Source organism: Pelmatolapia mariae, linkage group LG3_W (assembly GCF_036321145.2).
Source record: "Pelmatolapia mariae isolate MD_Pm_ZW linkage group LG3_W, Pm_UMD_F_2, whole genome shotgun sequence".
Taxonomy (NCBI): domain Eukaryota; kingdom Metazoa; phylum Chordata; class Actinopteri; order Cichliformes; family Cichlidae; genus Pelmatolapia; species Pelmatolapia mariae.
This window is the reverse complement of record NC_086229.1, coordinates 76,070,737-76,096,240: the sequence shown is the minus strand read 5'-3', so window position 1 is coordinate 76,096,240 and position 25,504 is coordinate 76,070,737. Positions and strand designations below refer to the sequence as shown.

General features: G+C 38.6%; 1 protein-coding gene across 1 annotated transcript; it reads right to left on the bottom strand.

Annotated features, from left to right (window-relative positions):
• Nucleotides 1–956: 956 nt before the first annotated feature.
• On the bottom strand, nt 957–25,504 carry LOC134623984 (Fc receptor-like protein 5). Its single transcript, XM_063468982.1, has 16 exons — nt 25,485–25,504; nt 23,592–23,785; nt 22,492–22,773; nt 18,811–19,092; nt 17,571–17,834; nt 6,230–6,496; nt 5,848–6,130; nt 5,416–5,708; nt 4,165–4,425; nt 3,358–3,606; nt 2,013–2,120; nt 1,838–1,853; nt 1,667–1,758; nt 1,436–1,483; nt 1,254–1,316; nt 957–1,071 (listed from the first exon to the last, which is right to left on the bottom strand). Exons 1-16 carry the CDS (start codon nt 25,502–25,504, stop codon nt 980–982), a joined length of 2,814 nt encoding a protein of 937 aa, XP_063325052.1. The 3' UTR covers nt 957–979.

The following is a 25,504-nucleotide window of genomic DNA, read 5'->3' as shown; positions in this document are numbered from 1 at the left end:
AAATATTTTGATGAAAATAAAACAATCAGAAATGTTTACATGAACCAAATCACAAAAACTGGAAGATGGAAAACATGTAAAACAATCAGGTACTGAGCAGAATTAACGTGTGGAAATGTCACATCAGGTGTTCAGCATTAAAGGGGACATGAAACACTACATGTATTAATGCTAATGTACATCATGGAGCCCAGCTCTCAAAAACTGACACAGATGTAACTCTGACTGTGAAGCTTCATTTAAGAAATAAGTGCTTAAAGTTATAAAAACATGTTCAGCGCCATCTTCTGTCAGTACAGAGCATCACATCACCAGGTCAGTTGGTTAGTTTCAGTCAAAAGACTCACATCAGTTTATGTTAAGTAACTAATAGCAGAACTAATAACTCAGTGAAAATAAGGACACTAAAACTAAACATCAGTTTAATGGGGTCACTGTTGTGCTGCTCTCAGCTGCAACAATGAGTTTTATGTTAAAAGCGAGGATATACTGTCTGCTTTCACCGTCTGTCTCTTTAGCAGTAAGAGGTTCTGCGTTGTTTTGCGAGCTGCACTGACACAGGAACATCCAGCTGTTAGCTGTAAGGTTCAGGTCTGTGAAGCACTTTATGAACGAGGACTTCATGGACGAAAGTCTGTTTTAAATGTTTTATGAACTTTAAGTTCTTATTTCTTAAATCTGGTTTCACAGACAGTTACATCTGAGTCAGTGTTTGAGAGCAGGGCTCTAAGATGTAAATTATCGTTCATACATGTAGTGTTTTTAATGTCCACTATAACGGACAAATGTAATTTCATGCATTTGTCATTTGAACCTGTTTTACATACAAGAACATGTTTGAGTTAATATTTAACTATTTTTCACGTAGAACCAGTTAACAGTGTCCCAGCTGTAGATCTTCTGACGTGAGCTGAGAAAAGAAGTGTTTCTATAATCTGCTGCAGAGGACTGTGGAAATGCTTGCTGCATAAATCAGCAGCTACAAACACTGAGAACCTGCCTGGATATCAGCATAAGGACGTGTGTGAGGGGTCACTGGCTGCCCCTCATGCCTGTCCCACCTGTGGCTTCCTGTTGGAGAACAATAAAGTTTATTATAAAAGCATTGTCTCCCCTTGATGCAAAGCGAAGTTTGCTAACACGAGAAAAATGCCGCCGGACCAAACTTATATTATAATTAATTTAATACTAATTAAAAAAAAACTTTCCAAACCAGGTTTTTGTTTTTATAAAATTAACTTTGGTGTACTCACTCTTAGTTCTAAGATCTTTAAACTCGATAAGAGAGGAGGTGATGTCCTCATATTCATCTGAACCTGAAATGTTCATATTTTTATTTACAGGATTGTAAAAACATGTCACATTGAATTAGTTTCATTATATCAAAAACAAGTTTCATCTCTAACTGCTCTGTGCTTTCAGCACATATACTGACCATTTCTGTTCTTCACTTGTGTGACTGATTCATAGACGTCAGCAGTACCTAAAGAAAAATACAAGCCAGGCTCACATTAATCATTTTAAGATTAATGTGACCCTGTAAGATCTTTAAATGTTATTTAAAAAACTCGTGAACTCAAACTGAACCCAATAAATGTTTGTGTTAATGGAGGTTTAATAAAAGTCTATATTAATAATGATAATAAAGATCAGTTTAAATGCTGACCATGTTGAAGAGAGCCGTACACATGAGTTTCATTCTGGTTGACTCCATGATTTGTGGAGGAGCCCGGACTGTGACTCTCAGACTGGATCGACCTAAAACAGGAAATAAACACAATAAAGTCAAAAGTAACTGATGTTTGTTTAAAATAATAATAAAAAGTATTTTACCAACCTGGTGAAGCATGAATCTGTGAAAGAGACAAATGTTATTACACATGTTTGTCATGTATAAATTATTTCACTGATATTTTGTGTCATGAGATCAGAATACATGTATATGTGTGAATAATTAAAGTGTATGTAGTAAATAAACTCTGTAATACAGCATGAAAAGAAGAGGCTCTTACACTTGGACTGTCTGCAGCGATACAACAAGAGCAGGAGAATAATAATGAGAGAGACTCCACAAACCAGTCCAACCATCAACCACACAGGAGATGAACTGGGTCCAGTTACTGTAACAACAAACAATAATTAATTATTAATAAAGTATAAAAGAAGCATTCTGAGAGCACAAATCTCTGCTAAGGCAGCTCACTCTGTTGACAGTATTTACTTTTAAAGGAACAGTATTTTATTTTCTGTGTGTGTGTGTGTGGGGGGGGGGGGGGGGGGGGTGTTTGTTTTATTTGTACTGTCAGAAGTTTGTAGTGCAGTAAAAATAAGTCCAAAGGCAGATATTTTTCAACATGGCAACAAGGGCAGATGTGAAATGTAAAAGTGAGGTCAGAGGTCAAACAAATGATATTATAAATCTTTATACAGTATTTTCTATATGTTGACAAGACCCACATCTTTGTAAGAATCATAGTTTCTGTGTTACAAGGATTTTTATTTAGTCATAAAGTTGACCTTGAAGACCTCGGTGGATGTAAGCCAAATGTTAATGGATAGTTAACATGACTGCAGCTCGTCAGTGAGGTAACCAGGCAGGTCTGCTGGATCCTTTCTAGGAAAATAAGATTTGTATGCTAACAGATTTTCCCCTTGTTTCAGGGCCTTCCTGCTTCAAGATTCATTTTCATGCCATCATTCACCTCCAGTCAGACGCCTGCCACCTTGGATCATTACCCCCCTATTCACCACCACTGCTGCCCCCCTCAGAGCCTCTTCCTCACTTGCCTGCCTGCCCACCCTTCAGCAGTTTCCACAGACCTCTGCCTTCATCCTTTACTCCCAGCTAGTCTGGACTCCAAGTAAGTCATTGTTGCAGCCACTTTATGAACACTCTCTGTCTTGTCACATTCCCTCTCAGATTTCCTGCCCTAACTGCTCTCTCCTCTCCCACAGATCTGTCGCCCTCACGCTGTTATGTCCGCTCCTCTGGCCTGTCTCTCTCACCTCAGTTAAGATATTTATGCAGGACTCGCTTCTTAAGTTTAGGTTCATTTATGTTTTGTTCTTGTTGACTGAGTCAAAGCTCGCAATCTGTTGTGTTTAATGAATTATCCTTTGCTTGAATAAAGAAACTGACTGATTACATCCTCTGCTGTTTTCACCTGAGTCCCACACATGAGTCCTGAATCACAACAATATTAAACCTGACAATTTAGAAATATTACATAATAGTTTTATAAAGTTCTGACTAAACAGACCCAGGTGGCTTCAAACATTAAAAGAGATAATATGATGTTATTTGTCAGTCATGAAACTCATTTACACAAAAACATCAAATGTTTTGATCCTGCTCACCTTTAACTGACATCCAGCTCTGTGCTGACTCTCTTCCTGAGTACTGACACTTGTAGAAACCTTCATCAGACTTTGACACTGCAGAGATGTTCAGCTCCCCTCGGGGATCATTTTGAATAAGTTTGTCATTGTGATAGAAAAACACATTGGAAAGTATTTTTTGTGTTCTCAAACTGCAGCTCAAACTAACAGAAGCTCCCTCAGTCACATGATGAACAGGACTCTCCAGGATAGGACCATTACCATCATCTGTGAAACAATCACACACAATTGTTTCAGTCAGACCAGCTGATGCAAACCTTTGAGAAAAAGCTGTGAGTCGTGTCTCATGATCTACATGCAGACCTGGTTTTCTGAGTGATTATGAGGACTGGAAATATAGTTGGGATGTTCCCTGCAGGAGTCAAATTATTGATGGTGACGTTATTGAATGGTTAAAGGTGAAATTGTAAATCTTTGTATGTTTGTGTTATTTCGCATGACGTGTTTCCCAAATTTCTCTCTATTGAGACATTAAAAGTTCATCTAATTTGATGACAGAGATGTTGAGCTTTTTTGAGTTTTATTCTGACAGAGAAAATAAAAAATACTGTTGGCAAATTATGACAAACTGGATTATGAAAAGATGAAGAGAAATTAGACCAACAACCAAGAATATTTTGATGCTTCGTTGCCTGGAATTGTCTGAAATTCTCATTTTTGTTTGTTTTGCCACATAGAATTACTTCACATACAGCAAAGCTGGGACAAATGTTCATGTGACGTCTAAATCATTCAAATCCAAGAAGTAAATGTATAATAACATACTCTGTACAGTGATGTTGACTGCACTGCTGAACTCTCCTGATCCAGACTCACACCAGTACACTCCAGTATCTGACTTTGATGTGTTGATGTTACATGTGGATCCAGTCATTCTCCTACAGTCAGAGTACAGTCGGCCGTCCTCAGAGAACTTCCTCACTCTCCACTCAGTGAAGTTTCCCTCACAGGTCAGTGAGACAGAGTCAGAGGTGAAGTGTTGCACTCTGTCAGGACTCACTGTGAGAGACGCTGCTGAATGAACATCTGGAAACAACATGCAGTGAAGAGACAAAGCTCACAGATGTTAGGATTCAAAATATCACAGTGAAAATATTTGTTCGTTTGAAGCTTTTGTTTTGAAGATCAAATTTAATAGTTCAATATGATAAAGTGTTTGTTTGGTGAGACAACACTGAGTCTGACAACAAGCCCTGAATCACACAGACAGTCAAATCAATGGAAAACAAAGGAGCCGAATACTGACATGTTTAAGATGATCTAACCCACATGCTTTATCTGCTGGCAGCTCATGTAGAGCTTGGTACACGTCATGTGACATCATGAGCTTTGAGTCATCACTCTCAGCATTATCCACCTGATACAGATCACTCTGAACACACTTCAGTCATTTGCTGTAATGTTTCTGTCATTATTCTGTGATATTGTCTTTTTCACAGATTCCTTCTACAGTGAGATATTTTGCAGCAGCAGGACCAAAACTAAAAACCTTTGAAGTATATTTGAAATGAACAGTAACAGCAGCTGTTATTTGTGACGTCTTCTTCTAGCGTCCATCTGTAGTCAGTGTTTTTCTTGTATTTGTCAGAGCTGTTAACCTGCCTGCTGACATCTTTGTTTCTTTATTAACTATATTTGACTTTTTTATCTGAACACCTACCTGAGCACTAAACAAAGAGTCTTAACTGTGCAAATCCTGTCTGTGCACTAAGTAAAAATAATCAGTACAAACAGTAACATGAGTTTAAGTATCAAAGTAAAAGTATTCAAAGAGAAAACATTTAAAATCTCATAGATGTCTTTTGTTTTTCATGTTATCACATTAAATAAAAGCTAAAAAATAAGAAAATTCAGTTTGGTTTGATCACAGAGAGAAAGGAAAATATTCAGTTCAGTTTTAATGTACACAGACATCAATGGTTGTCATGGAGATGAGATTTTAATGGTCTAAATCTTGGTGAATAAAATGATGACCTAACATGAGTTTATTGAAAGGACAGAGAGAAACAAACTGACCTGCAGACCAGACAAACTTTGGTTGACTGTGATCAGTGTGATACTCTGGGTCTCCTCTTCCAGCTCTGCACACATATCCTGCTGTGTGTGTCTGTCCATGAATGATGTAGGAGTCCTGTGCAGTCCCACTGCCATCAGGTAGCAGCTCATAACTGGAGGATTTCTCTGATAGATCAGGAACAGCTTTATACCAGTAGAAGCTCCATCCTGCAGACGGATGTTCAACCTCACAGTTCAGAGTTACTGAGGCTCCAGGACTCAGCCATGATGGAGACACAGTGAGGACAGGATCTGTTCAAGAAAGATTTTCTCTCAGTGAACATGTAGTACAGTCTCTGAACAGTGAGCTCAGTTTATACAAAGAATAATAATCTCAGTCTATATGAACAGAAACACATTTTACTAAGTGTTCAAACAGCTTAAAGCAAATATGACTTACTGTCAGAAACTGTCAGTGTGACAGAATCACTCCACTCTGTTGTGTTATGCTGTGAACTTTTCATTCTGCCCTTACAGCGATAGTTTCCACTGTTGGATGATGAATCAGATCTAATCCTGTATTCATTTTGATTTGGAGGTTTTATGATGCTGTTTGTTTCCCACTCATAATCCCACTCAGTGTCTCCTCCATGGATCTCACATCTGACAGTGATCGTCTCTCCTCTGTATATCTCAGACCAGTTTGGATGCAGAGTCACAACAGGCCTGTTTGACACTGTTAATGTTCAACAAAGTACAATAAAAACACATGAAAGACGAAAAATTCAATTTCCATCAGATGTAGTGATTTGTAGGAAGTTACATTTAAACTCACCAGTTGTGTCAATCCTGACTGACTCACTGTCCTCTGTGCAGTAAACTGGTTCTCCTCTTCCTCCTCTGCAGCTGTAGCGTCCTCCCTCTGAGACACTGATTTGTCCATTTGTCACAGGTTGAAAAGATTTCCCATCTCTGTACCAGTAGTATTTCCATCCAGATGATGATGATGATGATGATGATGGGCTCACAGAGCAGGTCAGGGTCACACTGCCTCCTACTGGAACAGCTGTCCTATCAGCTCTCAGTTCAGCCTTTGGTTTCGCTGCAGTTCAGTTTAGAACAAGAACATAAAAGTAAAAATGACTGAATCAGAACAATTTAAAGAACTTGATGGAAACATGTGAATGATCAAATATCACAAAACCATAGTTGAGATAAAACAAACTGTGCCACACAAAATATTCTGTAATACTCTTTTGATCAAAACAGTGAATCTTTTTTATTTACTTTTGTGTATTTTCATTTATTACATACACGCACATTTCAAATAATTAATTTGAAGCATGACTGAGTTTATTGATCAGTAATGAGGAAGTAACCCAGGTTAATATGATCTGATTGTATTTTGAACATTTGAGAGTGTGAGCAGTTATCATTTCATTGGTGTTGTTTTTTACTTTTGGTTTTGGTGTATTGGAATTTGGTGAGTCACAGTTGGTTTTCTTTGGTGTCAGTTAGCATGTTATGTGCTTGTGTTCTTTACTCAATCTGATGTTGAAGCCTCTGATAGCTAAGATGAGACCTAGTAAGTTTGTTTTATATTCTTTTGCTGTGGAAGCTGACATTTCCTGTCGCACAGATGTCTTTAGACCACACTAATACACATAGTCAAATTCACCGCTGCCATTACAGGGAACAGTTTGGATGTGATTTCCAGCTGAGCTGTTAGGAATGCTGGAAATAAGACTCCAGTGTTTGTGTTGCAAAACAGATCAGGTTTATTAGCCGAGTGCAGATCTTGGCGCTGAAATCTGAGACTGTTGAACCTCGATGGTGATCCACGCCTAGCAGATCTGAACTTCCACTGAAATCTTCTGTTCCTGCTGGATCAACTCGTATTCCAGAGATCAAGAAACTGACTCACACTTCTGAACTGTGGTAGGACTCCACCATAATCTCTGTTACTGCGACACACAGAGGACTTAATCCAAGAACTGATTCCACACCAGACTGTGACTGTGAAAGGTTTTCTCTGTAAGTCTGTGAACAGCTGATTTTGTGCATTCAGTGTTGTAATTCCATCCATTGTGTTGGTGTTGTACTGGTAACTCATTGTGTTACTGATTATAACTAACCAGCCACTCTGCAGGTGTAGTGCATGCACTGCAGAGTGGCTGGTTAGTTATAATCAGTAACACAATGAGTTACCAAAGTTAACAATGTTAACTTTCTTTCACTGCAGCTCTCTGCACACCGCAAGGTAAATTTGTCTGTATATTGCACTGTGTTTAAAGGGTAAAAGAACTCCATGAAACGTAGTTTTGAGCACTGATTTTGTTTTGCACATGCACAAAACTGCTGTGGTGGGGTGGCTGTAGCTCAGGAGGTAGAGCGGGTCAGCTGCTGATCGGAAAGTTTGTGGTTCGATCCCTGGCTCCCCTAGTTTGCATGCCAAATATCCTTGGGCAAGATACTTATGGCGTATGAATGCGTATGATTGATAGTTAGAAAGCACTTAACGTAGTGCTTGTGTGAATGGATGTGTTGTATAGAGCGTTTTGAGTACTCCAGGAGAGTAGAAAGAACCAGTTCATTTACCATGTGGAACTTGCAATCCTGTAACGTGTTGAGCTACAGAGTTAATGTATTGTGTGAGCAATACATGAACTCTGGTGAGTCTCGAATTGTGCAAATTAAATTGTGATTCACAGTCCCATTTCTAACTTATAAAAATTATAAAACTTTATAAAACAGCTTCTATGTGATTGTAGAAGCCGTTAACGATGTCTTAGATGTGTTAGCCCTGTGAAAAGTATGCTAGTGTACCCACGTGCTACCTCTGCAGGTGCAAGTGTTGCATTTTAAGGAGAATTTGATTTAGAGGAAAGAAAAGCTAAATTTGAGTGAACAAAATTAATTGCTGTGTGCAAAAATGTATTTCAGTGTTTGTTGCTTGCATTTCTCAACATTTCTGCGCTGCGTTCAACTCTTTCTGTACACCGTTATATTTGTGCCACAAAACCAACCAATCACACACTTGGATGCAAAAAATTCTGATGGGCTGTTTTGTTCTTCAATCAGCTCGAAATAACGAAATGCAATATCCCAGAATGCATTTCGTCCAAAACTCAAACGAGGCAGTGAAATATTACTCTTTCTGGATCATAAAATACAGTTTTGAGATATTTTCAGGCGAGAATGGTGCTGTGTAAACTTCAAACATCTGCTCGATTTATTAAGACGTCACATATTTGCAAAAGTGCTCTAACGTTTTCAGAGATGCTTTTTACCCACCAGCTGACCACATAGCTGGACTGGCCATTGGGCATACCGGGTATTTGCCCGGTTGGCCAATGGCAATTTTTAGATTTTTCATGTTTGTTTGTTTTTGTAACAGTATAAACAATGAAGGGTGGTGGGTTAGCCAATTGGTCATGATCAAGTCTGGGTGGACCAATTACACACAAAGCTGGAGTTATTCTGTGTCTTTGCTGCACAGCTGCCTCTTCTTCTCTTGTTCTCACCCCCTCCCTCTCTTGTTGCTACTTCAGTCATGGAACAGATCAATAATCAGCTGATTGGCTTTTCTGCGAGTCCCGTCTCTCTTGTTTGTTTATCGCCCACTTTGCACCAAAAAGAGGAAACCAGTGGATGTCGCTCGAAACAACAGCAGCATGTTTAAGCTTGATCAGCTGTCGTTTGAATTTATTTAATATTACTTTCTAGTATCAGCTGATGTTTGCTGGAGCCACAGCTGTAAAAGCTGCTGGTCATGATATCGGTTTGGATATGTGGTGAGAAGGAAACATGAACGTGATACACTGAATACAAATCATATATATATACATATATATATACCAACAAGACAGTGTATATTACTGCCACAAAAGCGTTTGTTTTCATTTAAAGGATTTATGGTTTTTCCTATAATACTTGGTGGTCTAGTCAATACACGGGCAGATTTTTGGACGGCACACTTGGGATGTCATTGTCCTCCATTGTCCATGATTACATTCGTTGCAGAGAAACAAGCACAGGGCTCTCATTGATTTAGCGTTATGACTAATTATATATTTTCATGTACTTTATATTTATTTTTTAGTTGAGGACATTTTAGGAGGACACTGCCAATAAAGTTACACAATTACGCAGTGAATTTGTGTTTATTATTATATCTACAAAATTAAACCAATTCATGGCGCAAAAAAATGTTAGGGACCGCTGATCTAAGTGACTTATATACAGTGGCGGTCCTAGCCTGTTTGGCGCCCTGGGCGAACACTCCCTCTGATAGGTATAACGTGTGCACGAAATGCTAATTTGTGGGCACAAATTGGGGATAACGTGGCAACGAATTACGCATTTGTGGCCACGAAATAGATAACGTGCGCACATCATATTGATACAATTCCTGGACAGCTGCGTAGAGACATAAGCATAAGATTAGGCTAAACCTATACACCATGTACAGAGACAGTATGAATGAGTTTTATTTTAGGCTGGGAATGAGCTACAAATGCATTTTGAAAAGCCTGCAATGCAAGGAACCGTTGTTACGGAGAGACATTTAAACAGGATATTGAGAGCCAAGTTGCTTTACAGACGTAATTGCGACCTGGACGCTGGGATAGATTTTATTGTCAACCAACTGCAAGGGCCTGGGAAGGATCACGGTTATGGGTCAAGTGTTTCGTGGCTACAAATAAGTATTTCGTGGGCACGTGATACCCATTTCGTGCACACGAAGTAGCAATTTTTTTTATCTTTTTTTGACAATGCCCGTGATGCCGCCCTGGGCAACTGCCCGTATCAAAAACCACTACTGCTTATATATTATGTTTAACCCGAGTAGGGAAAGACCACGGGGGGTTGAAAACGATGTGCTGGGAGCCTTGACCAGCCGATCAGCTGGTGGGTAACAGGCATCTCTGAAAACGTTAGAGCACTGTTGCAAATATGTGATGTCTTGGTAAATCGAGCAGATGTTTGAAGTTTACACAGCAACATTCTCGCCTGAAAATATCTTAAAAGTTTATTTTGTGATCCAAATGCAACACTTGCACTTGCAAAAATCTTTTATACGTGCGCTTAAAATAGTGGCACAAAAATAACGCCATAGCTTACATGTGAGGTTTTAACTAACTCACCATTTGAAACACTTTTCATGGTTTATTTGATTTGCACTGAAATGTATTTTTGTCGTTGGTATATTGGTATTGGCCACTAGGGATGAGTTCTGACAAAAAAATAAAAATATAAGAGGCTTTTGGACAAAGTTTGTGTTCTCCATTCTTTAAGCAACGGTTTGAGCACCGTTTAAGCACCGGCACGTTTCAAAAGTAACGGTTTGGCACCGGATAAAACCTAAATGATACCCATCCCTATTGGCCAGTAAGAATTGTTTTTTTTTCTTTTTACAATATTTGCTGTTTGTTTGACCCACTACTAAAAATATAAAAAACATAAAGTACTTGGTTGAGACGTAATATTTTAACAACAAAAGTATAGATATCCCCCCCTCTCCCAAAATGGTTTGTTCCAGCTCGCCTCTCCCCTCCCCTGGCTGAGACACAGCAGAGCGGAGGTGTGAGTGCCTGGCTTAAAATAGAACATATTAGCTGCATTTAACCTTTTAACCAGACCTTGTTTCTTTTTAGCTGAAAAACATTACACCCAGGTAAGCTGCAGTGTTCAAAACGTGTTTTCTGACGATGTTTGCTACCCTACAATCCGTCCTGCTCTGTAGTAAAATCAGCGACATTTGACTTTCCTGCTGCTCCGATTGAAATGTATACAGCCTATTTAAAATGTAAAACTTAAAATTGCCTGTAGCCTACTGTTGTTACCACTGTCCTGTTTGAAATGGTTACTAACTAGCTAACTGACTGGGTGCCCATTAACTTTATCCCTCTACAGCATAGCGTTGCCCTGAGGCAACAAACCACATTTTCATGCCTCACACTGGCCCTTCAAAAATAAAAACTTTTTTTTTTCAAATAATGCTACCAGACACATCTCTTTCCAATAAAATGATGAGTTGAAGGTGGTGTGACTTTAATTTGGGGGGGGGGGGAGGACCCCTTTCTGCAAGCTGCACTACATGAGAGACATCTCCATTAGGAGGCAAGATAAAGATCACTATTTTACATGTTTATAGTGAAATAAATGTATATTAAAAAATATTTATATGTGCATGAATATGTTAGGAAGCATATTTGATTGTTTATTCTACTTTTTAAAATTTATTTATACAGTGAAACTGTTCATTTTCATTCGTTGCCTCAAGGCAACACTGCGCTGTTAATTTTTTTCATAGTATATGTTTTTTACTTTACAATCTACTCATAATTACAGGACATGGATATAAATACCTATTATGGAAGGAAACCAAGGGAATGTGCACTTTCTGTCCTCAGAAAGTGAGCTCAGTGAGCTTTCAGGGAGTGACAGTGAAGCAGAGGAGTGGATCCCTGAATGAGGTTTGAGGGACACTTAGGAGCTCAGGGGTCAGGGGTCAGTTGGTAAAGTAACTGTGTCTGTGTGTGTGTTAGTGCCCACATAGCAAGCAGGTCTGGCCAGGATCTGGTATCAAGTCGGCACTGCTGGCCTACTTCTGGCATGATATGTCATCCAGATATGGGCCAGGCCTGGCACAGATGGCACTGTCTATGTAATGGCATGCCATATCTTGCTTGATTGTGGTTTGGTTTATGTGGCCCAGGCCTACAGAAAACCGGTCTGGCCCAGATCTGGCATCAAGCTGGCACTTCTGACTGACTGGTGTCATGGCAGGGTGTATGTCAACCAGATATGGGCCAGGTCTGGCAATGATGGCACTATTTATGTTCCTATTTTCCTATTTTAGTTAGAAGACCCAAATGCCATGTTGTAATACTATACTGCTATGGTAGCCAACGTTTCAAATGCAGGTTTGACAGGTTTGTGAGTGTACACTTTATCCAAAACCTAGTGACGGTTTACTCATGTTTACCAACGGGGGGCTGAAGCAGAGCAGGTCACCTACTGATCGGAAGGTTAGTGGTTCGATCCCCGCATGTCAAGAGTGTGAATGTGTATGAATGTGGTTAGGAAACACTCAGTTTAGAGAAAGTGTGTGATTGGGTGAGTGTGGCGTGTTGTACAGAGCACTTTGAGTAATCTGGGAGAGTAGAAAAGCGTTATTCAAGAATCCATCCATTCACTCTCTGAACAGAGTTTTGTCATGTTACTTTTGCACTATTACATTCTGGCACATTGTTATTACATGGCTTGATTAAGGTACACATTAGGCTGACATCTAATGTGTCTAATGTGGGGCCAGAGCTGAAACTGTTCTGGGCCAGCACAGGACCACCAGTGTGTCTGAAACTGGCCTTGTGCTGGCCCATGTCTGGGCCACCTCTGGCAAACCAGGTCTGGGCCACCAAAGGGCCGTCATTCTTTACGGTATGTGGGCCATGTGTAAGCACATTGTGTGGGCCTGATCCGGGCCATACCAATTTTGCTTTGTGTGTGTGTGTGTGTGTGTGTGGTCGTGTATTACTTATTGTTGTAGGGACACAAATTTGTTTACACACTCACATTGTGAGGTCTCGCCTACTTTATGGGGACAAATTGCAAGGTAAATCATCAATTTTAGGGTGAAGGCTTGAGTCAGGGTTAGGGTAAGGTTCAGGCAGGGACTTGTGATGGGTAGAGTCAAGATAAGTCTCCAGGAAATGAATGGAAGTTAATATAATGTCCCCAAAAGTGATGGAAACACAATGTGTGTGTGTGTGTGTGCGCGCGCACACGTGTATGGGGTTAGGGTCAAATGTTGGATGTATTTTGATGTTTTATTGTTCTGTGAAATGTTTACATTGTTTATTTGTTGTTTATTTATTTGTTCATCCTTGTTGTACTAATACAACTTATTATGGAATAACTTGGCGTTTTACTACCCTTGTCGCACAGTGTTGCCTTGAAGCAACAAACCAATATCTGTTTGGGGGGGGGGCAGGGTGTCAAATTTTATGATTGATATATTATTAGTGACCCTAAAGCTTCCCCAAAATAGGGAGAAACATTTTTTTCCCAAGAAATTAAAAAGTCATGCAGTAGAGGGTTATAAATCCTGTTGTGTGTGTGTGTGTGTGTGTGTGTGTGTGTGTGTGTGTGTGTGTGTGTGTGTGTGTGTGTGTGTGTGTGTGTGTGTGTGTGTGTATACAGAGAGACAGCCAGGTTCATAATGGACATTAGGACGTTTTCAACAAAAAAAGGAGCCACATTCAGGTAAAAGTGTAAAATCAAATGATCCATCAATAAAGGATAATGTTGGATCATTGTTTCAATATTTATATCTTTTATTAGATGTTCATGTGGTTTGGTTATTTGCCTTTTGGTTGAAAGTACACTGAGAGAGGACTTCTTGTTAGGGGTCTTAATAGTATTTTTTCATATTAATGTAATTTTCTCATCTAATTGAATCTATTTGTGTATGATTGTCAGTCCAAAGAGGGAGAGAGGAAAGAGGGGAATGTGAGGAGAAAGTACAAGGTCAGGAAGAACCAGGTGAGAAAACAGACAGGGAACAGTGACAGGCACAACAGAAACTGTTAAACTGACAAGAGAAAAAAATTAATTTTCCTCATACAATCTGGAAGTTGTGTTCTCCTGATATTAAAGGTGCTATACAGAATCTGCAAAACAGACTGTGTTGAAACATTTTTTGAACACAACATTATCATTGATTGGGGAGATTAAAATTAATGATATATTTTTATGTGGTTCAGCCACAACTCTACTAAAACCTCAGGTAATAATAGATTGGGCCAACTTTTGGACCATCCAGTTGTCTGAGTGACTGCCACAGTACGTACATCACATTTGCGTATCATAAAGTGCCAAATGGTGCCCTGGTGGAGTGAGGAGCTGTAAAGAGAAGCAGATGCTCTGTTTATATTCTAAAGATGTTTTAAGCTTGTTTCAAAGATTCTGTACAGCAGCTTTAAATGTTTTCTACAAACACACATACACTTATCAGTGTTTCTCAAACTTTTTACAGTGTGTACCACCTGAGAAAATGTCAAGCTCTCCCAAGTACCACTATGAAAGCATGAAACTCATAAATCTTACAACACAAAATTAGTATTAGTAAATTAGTCAAATTAATATCTGCAGTAAAGATTTCTTTCATACATTGTGTGCATTGTACCATAGGCAAAGTTGCCCCCATTTTTATAATTTTCTTAATCAATATTTTGTACATTTCAAGGACTCTTCTGTTTTTGGAGTGTATTTTTATGTGTCTGTATTATATTAAACATACACATTAAAAGTGAATCTCTGTCCAAAGAATGCAGTCAGTTTACTTTTTACTCACTGTAAGCATCATTCATTATTCTCCCCCAGTAATTAAGGTTAGAAATTTGCAGACTTGCACAGAGATGGTAAAATTATTATGATGAAAATGGAGACGAAGCTAACAGACGACGAGGACAAGGAAGCACCAAGGAGACAGTCAGAGAGAACTCGAAAATAGCGAGCTAACTTCCTGCTAACTTCTAACTTTGTTAAGTTTAATACATTTTGTTTTCATCAATGCCTGGATGTTAAACGTAAGTGTTACACCTGGTAAAGCAGTAACACTGATCATTTTATTAAAGATGATACAATTTAGACAGTTTTTAACTCTCAGTGATGCTGCAGGGTTCGTTTGACTTTGGGACCTGAAGTGGACGGAGGTTTGGAACCAGATTATTCTGCGAGGCTCCTGACTACGGCAGTAATGCTCCGACAATCCACCAAGCAATGCGGCTTCGTAGCTTACCATTTTTTGACAGATTTTTGAGCGCTGTGGACCACATAAAATCGGTTCGAGGTCAGTAAGCACAGCCAGAATTCATATATAAGGCGCACTGTTGATTTTTGAGAAAATTAAAGGATTTTAATAGTGTGTAAAATACAGCATACAGAAGAAAATAATATATCGCGATATATTTAACGTTAGCACACATGCTTCAAATTATACCATGATATGGACTTTTGTCCATGTCGCCCAGCCCTAACCTGAATTAACAGACCAGCGTGTTCTGACAAACCATCCTACTTTGACAAACCGTCCTACCGTAAGTAGTTTATGCACATTTCTGCTGTCACAGAGTAATTCCAGCACAAATTTAAGTTGGTATGACGCTTTGCCACTTAACTTTGCCCATCAGAGTCTGCTTGTAGCTCATAATTATAAAGCCAGGACGGTTTGCCACTTCATTTTACCCGTTAAAGTATGCTTGTATTTAACATTCACAAAGGTAGGAGGGTTCGCCACTTAATTTCGTGTTGTGCGCATGCCCAGAAACAAGGATGGTAGGATAGTTTGTCAGGTAGGATGGATTCCCAGAACACCACGTCCAATAAAATGAGTCCATATTGTCGTCTGCAGTTCATAGTTCATTAAGTGAAAAACATGCAGTGTGTGTTGTTCATGAGACCAGACTCTTTAACTCAAACCTGAAACCTCTAAGATTCATTTCAATAATGGACAACATGTACGGGCTCAAATTGTGGTCATAAGTATTTTGTACTATCAAATGTGTATTTGTGAACTGAGTTTTGTTTTGCAACCTTTTAAATCAAAATATGTGAAAATTGTATTTTTGTGCATCTACAGATGAGAATGTGTGTGTGTGTAAAAAAGATTTGTTTGTATAAAAATATTTACACGGGTTACATTTATTTTTTGTTAAGGTCTGCTTACTGATATAAAGCAAAAAACTATTTGTGATTTTATACTACACACAGTAATTTTGACCTGATTGTTCTTCCTTTCAGCTGATTGGTTAATGTCAATCACAAATGTAACGATCCAATCAGAAAACAGATGGTTTGGCTGCTTGGGGTGCTTTACTGAGCTTCAGGTCCTGGAAGGGTAATACAGTTTAGTGATGTGCGATATCACTGATTTCCTTTCCGATCCGATACCAAGTAAAGTTACGGGTGGTATCGACGATACTGATCCGATACTGATACTTTGTACAAAAACTTAATGTTTCATTGTATTTCATAATACAATATTTAATTGTATTATGTAATTGTAATAATAATATAAAGATATAGCTTCATAATGATTACAGGACATCAGACTACTTGTACTTATTACTTAATATTGCAGAATAATCACATAGAAATAAAAAAAACTTGAAGTTGTGCGCTATTTGAGCATGTTGCTGCCTGAAGCACTAAAGGACTCCGCGACAGACCCAACATATGCTCTTAATGTTCTGTGATAGGATTTACTCTGAGGTTATTGACGAGGTTAGTGGTGTTACCACAAAACCTCACTGTCTTGCCACATGTATCAAATACCGCATCTTGGCTTTTTGTCAAGGTAAAATACCTCTACCTCTACTAAATGCTTCTTGTAGTTTCTATCTCTGACTTTATGTCCTCTACTAGAGTTTGTGGTGTTTTATCTTTAATTGTTTAATAAAAACATGGATCGCTAATTCATAATGAAGAAAGCTTTGTAACTCTCCCCACTACTGAAGACTGTCATTTCCACAACACTGCTTTTCCCAGCGCTGTTGAAAAGGCTCTGGAGGTCCCTGTGTAAGCACGTAAACCTGTGACACAAAAATCACCAAACTGGGACAAACACAGACTGTTTTCCTGTTCTGCAGAGCTGCACAGCAGAGAAGTTACTCTGATGTGTTTTTTTTATCTTCACTGTGAGTAAAAAGTTGCTTTTCACGTTTTTTTGTTGTCAAACTGAAACCAAAATATTTTAGTGAGCAGCACAAAAGAATCAGCTACAAATCTGCAAGAAAGCGAGTTTTCACTTATTTTAACAAAACGAATTATCTGTACGGAACATCTTTAACTTACATGATACAGTCAGTCCAGTAATTTTACTCCAATATGTTAACAAATAGTCCCTTGTGCCCCTGCAGCTGTACAATCCACTGCCAGATTCAGTAACTGTGATGATTCTGTATTCACTGGATGTTGGAGATGTGTTTAACTTTACTGTATGATCACTGTATGTTGTTATAATTAAATTAAAACACTGTTTTATGCTAATTTGATAAAAGATTAACAACACAACCTGTATAGTTGTTGAAATAAAAATTATTTTGTTGTGTTTCTGGATGAAACATTGTGCAGTATAAATTAAAATGAGTGAAATGTGTCCAACTTACATAATACAATCGATATGACGATGTCACTCCAGTCTGTCCAGGAAAAGCTTCTTCTACCCCGGCAGCTGTATCCTCCACCATCAGATTCAGTAACTGTGATTCTGTATTCACTGGATGTTTCAGGTATGTTAACCCAGCCTCGTCTCCATTCATACGTCCACTGAGCTCCTTCACCTCTCCGAATCTCACATCTGACAGTGACCGTCTCACCCCTGTATATCTGAGGCCAGGATGGCTGCAGGGTCACAGTGGGCTTAATGGGAACTGTTCACATAACAATGATCCAGTTAGAAGAGAAACATGAACTCTGCTGTTTATAACATAAGAGTAGAGTCATTGCAAAACAGCTGATTCACAGAGAAACAAGTTAAACATAACAAAAAGTCACAACATAAAAGTTTCAAACTGTAACACAATATTTTCAGTAAAGTGTAAAAGGTAAAGTCTTTACTTTGCACATTTTTTGTTTAGATTCCAAAAAATTACAGATTATTTTTTTCATGAGTTGACAGCAGATTAAGAAGACTGGAAGAAATTATCATGTGAGAAACATTTTCTAAAAGTTCTGATGAGGTCATCATGTGAAACTGGTGCAGTTGCTGATTTGGGACATTGGAGTGTGTCACACTTGTAGTTATTGTATAACAAACAGCTTCTTGTGGCTCTCACTGATTTTCCATGAACTGAACCTTAAACCACTGATCCACTAATGGATCTGTTCTACACTGGAGGTTCTTCTAGCTGTAGTATCATTAAAGACATTATGACACTCATGGACACCTTTATTTTTAATTAATTAAAATAAATAAATGCCATTAACAACAAATACAGGAAAGAATCTAAGTGGAACCTGTAATGTAGCAGAACAGTCTCTAATAAAATGAGGTTATATTGTAGTCAAACCTGAAACGTTGAGGAATTAATGTAAAAATGCTAAAAACAAAGGAAGTAACTGATCTGCAGTGATAAACTCCACATGTGCAGCCATGAGGTCAAGATGGGACAGACTGGGATTATTACATTTGGACTGAATTCTTCTATCAAACTAACAAAATATTTTTCAGATGTTTCACTGAGTGATTATTAAATATCATTATAATGACACTAAAAGATATTTGAAACTGCTTTTGATCCTAAACACAAAATAAACCTACAGTGCTGTTGAAAGACAAAGTGTTTGGTTGAGTTGATGAAACATTGTTCAGTACAAATTAAAATGTGTGAAATATGTCCAACTCACTTATTACTCTCAATGTGGTGATGTCACTCCACTCTGTCCAGGAAGAACTTCTTGTGGCCCGGCAGCTGTATCCTCCACCATGAGACTCAGTAAGTCTGCTGATTGTATATTCACTGGATGTTGGAGGTGTGTTTAACCCGTTTCGTCTCCATTCATACGTCCACTGAGCTCCTTCATCTCCCTGAATCTCACATCTGACAGTGACTGTGGTACCTCTGTATATTTCTCCTTCATATATCTGAGTGTAGTGTGGCTGCAGGGTCACAGTGGGCTTAGGAGGATCTGTTCAAATAGAAAATATCACATCATCAGACTTCTAGAAATATAAAATGATCATTAAAGCTTTCCTGGTTTTATTGCTCTTGTTAGTGGTAATAATATTTTTTTCATCCCAGTGACAATTTGACTGAAAATCAATAATAAAAAGGTTAATTAAAAAAACCTGATTAAACCTGGTAATTTACTGATATTTAAAATCTACCAGCAGAGTGACTGGAAACAACCAAGTGTGCACAAATCTAAACTGTGAGACTGAACATCAACACATCAGCACATAAAATCATAATATCATCTAAACAACTTCAGTCTCTCAGATTTTACATCGAAAAAAATAAGTTTTATACTCACACATCGCACTATTACTGATTTCTACATCTTTACATTTGCATATTTATACATTTATGAACATATAATCCAGAGTTGTCAGTGGGCTGTGATTCTTCTGAATAACCTGAGACCTTACTTTCCTGTCAGGTATAAAATCCCTAACATATTATACACAATATCCGTTTTACTTTAACTGTTTTTAACAAATTAAATTTTTACTTTTCTTTTTCACTGCTGTAAATATAAAAATTCCTGCGCTGTCTCATAGTGTAAGGCCCTATTTTCACTTTTTATGCTGCTCTAACACAACAATTTGCTTTGTGGATCAATAAAGTATCTATCTATCAGTATTGACCTGTTTAATATGTGTCCTATGTTGTAAACTCGCTGTGCTAACAGCTGGATTATTCACTCACATTAGGAACAACATGTAGACAGAATTTACCGACTGTTACGCCCCTCAAAACAGAAACGCAAAACAACACGGGAAAGTGTGTAACGCACGCAAAAACCACACAGCTGCTGCTGAATTGAGGGGTTTATTTTTACAAAGCTGGAAAAAAGGAAAAGGCTCGCAATAAACACAGCTGAGCCAGGAAGCTAAAAGCATCAGGGTCTCCAAGGCCAAAATAACAAAAACTCTCCCCCTTCCTAGAAACAAAACACAGGGTAAAACGTCCCTGATCAAGAAAAGGAAGATGCAATGCCTGACCTTCCTGGCTGTCCACAAAACAGGAGAAAACTGGGTCAATAAAAGTGGCAGAGAACGACTGCCTGCTTCTGCTCTGCTGAAAACTGATGAAAACTCCACATGTGCAACAACTGAGCTGAATAAACTGGGATCATTACATTTATGTTTCATTTTTTATGAACTTTACTGAATATGTTTTTCAACTCCACATGCTTCTGTCACAGTCCTGGGTCGGGAACCAGTGTTTTGATTTTGTATTACAGTGGTCCCTCGCTATAACACGGGAGTTGAGGCTGAAGTGTGAAATTTGTGGTTTTCAGAGTTTTTATTGTTAACTCTGTTTCCCTGGATCTTTTCCTGGTTGTTATGAGTAAATTATGAGCTTTGCCGGTGTAGCCCGAGAATACCCCGAGATTCCCACAACAGCACTAAAAACCCTGTTGCCATTTCCGACATCATAACTGTGTGAAGCGGAGTTTTCTGCAGTTACAGCTTCCAAAACAAAATTGCGGTGCAGACTGAGCAAAAGCAACACACTTCAGGTGTCACTGTCCCCCATTATGTCCAGGTGGGACCGTCTCGTTGCAGAGAAACAAGCACAGGGCTCTCACTGATTTAGCGTCATGCTGGTTAAGGTTAGGAATAAGGTTATGGTTAGGTTTAGCGATAAGGTTAGGTTTAGGCTTAGGTATACGGTTATGGTTAGGTTTAGGCATAAGGTTATGGTTAGGTTTAGGGATAAGGTTAGGTTTAGGCGTAGGGATACGGTTATGGTTAAGGTTAGGAATAAGGTTATGGTTAGGCATAAGGTTATGGTTAAGGTTAGGCATAAGGTTATGGTTAGGCTTAGTGATAAGGTTAAGTTTAGGGCTGCAGTACAGGGCTGGAAACTGCCGCGTACCATAACAACGTGGAAGGTCACCTTTCGCGTTCCTCAGGAACGCCGCAGGACGTGACAAAACGTCGGGATGTTACGCCTCGGGAGTGAGAACGGGCTTTGGTTTCATTCTTTAATTTTGGACTTATTTTTCTAGAAGGTTTAAACTTTGAGAGCGTTTAAACAAGAGAGAAAACTGTGAAAATGTTCATGCCTGTCTGAGAAAAGTGAATAAAGTGTGTAGTCAGGGGTTTACAGCCTTAAAACATCTATAATAATTGTAAAAAATAAAGTTGACTACTTCGCGGATTTCACCTGTCGTGGATTATTGTTAGAATTTGACTCCTGACATAAACGAGGGAACACTGTGTTTTCTTGTTCCCCACTCAGTCGTGTCCAGGGTTGGTATCGTCACTGATTTCTAGAAGTCGATTCGATTTGAATCTGGGAAATTTTGCCTCAGACAGTCAGAAATATTATAATTCTGATCACTTATCAGTACATATCCATATTTTTATATCTATATAAACAAAGCTGACACTTGTGAGACTTTATCAAAGGTGTGAGCATCACAGAAGGTGCCTGCTCTCATTTACTGTTTTAGCAGGTTGGCGGTTGTCGAAATCTTGTGGTTTAACCTGAGATTCTCGTGTTTCGGACAAAATACATTTATATTTAAAAATCGATTCAGGATTTTAATGAATTAATATCAAGTTATTCAAGCTAGAATCGATTTTAATCGGGAAATAGATCATCAAAACCCACCCTAGTCGTGTCTTTTGTCTCTCTGGTCTCTGTGCTCCGTGTTCCCTTTGTTCAGTATAGTCCGTGTCTGTGTTATACTTCCTGTTTTACTTTGATGGTCGCTTGTCCTTTGTCACTGTTTCTAGTTTTGCTTCACCCTGGTCTCGACTGTTCTCCCCTCGTGTGTCTCATTCCCTCATTTCGCTTTTTTTAGACCTGTGTGTCTCTCTGTCAGTGTCACGTCGTCCCCTCACCATGCTGCGTGTTTCCGTGCTCCCTGAGATCTCTGTCGCTAGTTTACAGGTTTCCCAGTGTTTTTGTTATTAGTTCCCAGTTTTTACTTTCATTTTGTTTTTGCAAGTTTTTTTCTTTTCGTGAACATTATACCACTGCAATAAAGCAGCATTTTAAGTTCATTCCTCTGATGATTGTTTTGCGTTTGTGTCCTACATCCTCCCTGCCACACAGCCGTATCATAACACTGTGAGCGATTTACTCTACTTTTGATACTAAAATAAGAACAAAGCCTGCAGTTTTATTGAACGACATGATATTTTGTTGTGTTTTTGCATTAAACATTGTGCAATATAAATTTTTTAAAAAATGCAATAGAAATAAAAAAAGGTGAAATATGCCCAACTTACACAGTCAGTGTGATGATGTCACTCCACTGTGTTAACAAATATCCCAGAAACCCACAGTACTGTTGAAATAATTTTGTTTTGTTTTTGAAATTAAAATGAGAGAAATATGTTCAACTTACATAAGACAGTCAATGTAATGACATCACTCCAGTCGGTCCAGGAAGAACCTCGACTACCCCGGCAGCTGTATCCTCCTCTGTTAGACTCAGTAGCTCTGCTGATTTTGTATTCACTGGATGTTTCACGTATGTTTGAGTGGTCTCGTCTCCATTCATACGTCCACTGAGCCCCTTCACCTCCCTGAATCTCACATCTGACACTGACTGTCTCACCTCTGTATATCACACCTCTGTATATCTGAGGCCAGGGTGGCTGCAGGAACACAGTGGGCTTAGGAGGAGCTGTTCAAATAAAAAGATATCATTAGCAGACTGATAATTTGACTTGAAAATCAACAATAAAACGTTTTGTTTTTATTAAATGAATTAAACCAGGTAATTTACTGATCTTTATATTTGACTTTTTACTTATTTCTACATATTTACATTTACATATTTATACATTTATGAACATGTAAGCTATGAGCTGTAAGTTAGCTGTTGTTTGCAAACAATGCTGTTGAACATCCAATATATCCAAATAATCTTCACTCAGAAAAAAAAAAAGAATTCTTTCTTTGCCATAAATTCATGATATTTAATTTGGGAATTACAAGATGAACAAATCAAAAACCTGCTGCTATGAGTAAACATACCAGCAGTTAGAGAAAGGCTAACGTAGCAGAGCAGTCTCTCCTAAAATGAGGCCAAATTGTAGTCAAATGGAAACTTTGAGGAATTAGGAAAAATAAAAATGCTAAAACAAAAGAACTGCATCATGACTCTGAGCTGCAGTGATGAAAAGCAACTGAGCTGAATAAACTGGGATAATTAAATGTAGTTTTTCAACAAATATACTGAATATGTTTTTTATTACCCGGATGTTTCACTGTCAGTGATCACTGTATGTTGTTATAATTAAATTAAAAGCTGTTTTATGCTACTTTTGATACAAAATTAAAAAGAAAACCTGTAGTGTTGTTGAAAGACAAAGTATTTTGTTGTGTTTTTGGATGAAACATTGTGCAGTATAAATTAAAATGTGTGAAATGTGTCCAACTTACATAATACAGTTAATGTGATGGTATAACTCCACTCTGTCCAGGAAAAGCTTCTTTTACCCCGGCAGCTGTATCGTCCAGTGTCAGACTCAATAGCTGTGATGGTTCTGTATTCGCTGGATGTTGGAGGTGTGTTTAACTCTGCTGGTCTCCATTCATACGTCCACTGAGCTCCTTCACGTCTCTGAATCTCACATCTGACAGTGACTGTCTCACCGCTGTATATCTGAGTCCAGGATGGCTGCAGGGTCACAGTGGGCTTAGGAGGAGCTGTTCACATAAGAATGATCCAGTTAGAAGAGAAACATGAAAACTCTGCTGTTTATAACATAAGAGTAGAGTCACTGCAAAGCAAATGATTCACAGACAGTCTGAAGTTTTAAAATCAAAACAAAGCCACAATAAAACAATTTATAGCTTTCACACTGACACACAACATTTTAATATAAAATGTAGTAGAATTTACTTTGTAAAGTTATTTTTTATTTATACTCCAAAACTCACAGATTTTTCTGCTTTACTTTTACTTTGAGGTTAAAATCAGCGTGGATAACCAGAACACTGATGAAGCTGGGAGCCAGTATAAAAAATGGGAGTGCTGGGATCCTATGTGATGTGATGTGTTCGAGCTCAAAGCCTGGCAGCTTAAATCTGTTTGGTCTGCAGTCATTCAGCTGATTGTTTGCTGAGACTGTTGCAGTAATCTAGGCAGGGGCGCCGTAAGAGGAAGAAAAGTGATGACGAGTCTAAGAGCCTGTGACTGACAGGGGCCCAGGAAAGAACAGGCAACTATTTTTTTTATGAAAATTATTCAACTATCACCACAAAATAATGTTTGCTTCACACGGTACTTTTAAATGATTATGTTTCATTGTGTTAGTTTTGTTTTTTTCAACAAAGAAGAAAATCTGCCTCTCCCTTCCTATTTCATGATTTGGTTTGGTCCAGGTGCAGCTGATGCTGAGGCTAGAGCAGCACCTCTGCAGGACAAAGACTGTAGGATGGGTCTGTTAGAAGTAAGGTCTGTTTTTTTAAAAAGAAAAGTGAGACCGGTGGAAATTAAACTCAGAGGAAGTCTGCATGAAAAGCTTTCCTACTATTAGCCAACTTACTTCACTTCTAACAGAAAACAATGTGTTTGTGTGTTTTTTAGCCAACATGCAGTTAGTTGGTGCAGTCAGACCCTTTGTACATATGTATGTTAAATCACTTATCTGCTGACCTGCTGGCAAGACAAACAGATCAAACCTCTGGCTCAGGCTGAGCTGTCCCACTGCCTCTCCCCACACCCACACTCCTGAAACTGAACCAGCCCACTGATATCTGAAGGAGGAGGTGAGTCTTTTATGTCAAATGTGTCTAGTTGAGGGAGGCCCTTTGGGAATTGGATTTTTTTCTACACAACATTTATTTGGTAATCAAAGAGTAATTTGAAGGGCAGACTGTGCCAAAGTTCAGGCAAAACAATCACAAAGGCCCAGTCTTAGTCTTAGCCTGTGTTTTAGTCTGCTTCTAGGAACAATTAGGAGCAACTTATCAGCTGACCTTCGAGTTCTGTTTGGAGTTTGTTTATTTAAACGATCAGAGAGCTCTGAGGGAGTGAATCCATTCAGAGACTTAAAAACAAACAGTTAAACAATCATTAGAGCCTGAATGCTACCAAAATAAAGCATATCACACTAGCCTGGATGAAATAAATGCATGAATTACTTTCTCAAAGTGAGCAGATGACAAAACATCCTTCATTTTTGCAAAGGCCCTCAGGAGGCAGAGTCTGGCTTTTACAACAGAATTAATTTATTTCTCAAATGAGAAACTGTCATCAAAGATCACCTGCAGAGTTTTTACAAAGAGAGTTCTGAACTATTTCAGAGGAACAAGGTTACACTTAAGAGCAAAACGAGGGTAAGAGGGTTCAAATAATAGAATCTGTTTTTTGATCGTTTACATTCCAAAAGTTTATTGGCAAACAT

What these genes read in the sequence shown, in the direction of transcription:
- LOC134623984 (XM_063468982.1), bottom strand. Translation starts at nt 25,504, where the DNA reads ATGTTTGCCAATAAACTTTT. An exon ending in CATTACATTGACTGTCTTAT is followed by an intron (nt 19,093 to 22,491) that starts GTAAGTTGAACA and finishes CTATTTGAACAG; the next exon opens with ATCCTCCTAAGCCCACTGTG. An exon ending in AGTCAACATCACTGTACAGA is followed by an intron (nt 3,607 to 4,164) that starts GTATGTTATTAT and finishes ATTGTTTCACAG; the next exon opens with ATGATGGTAATGGTCCTATC.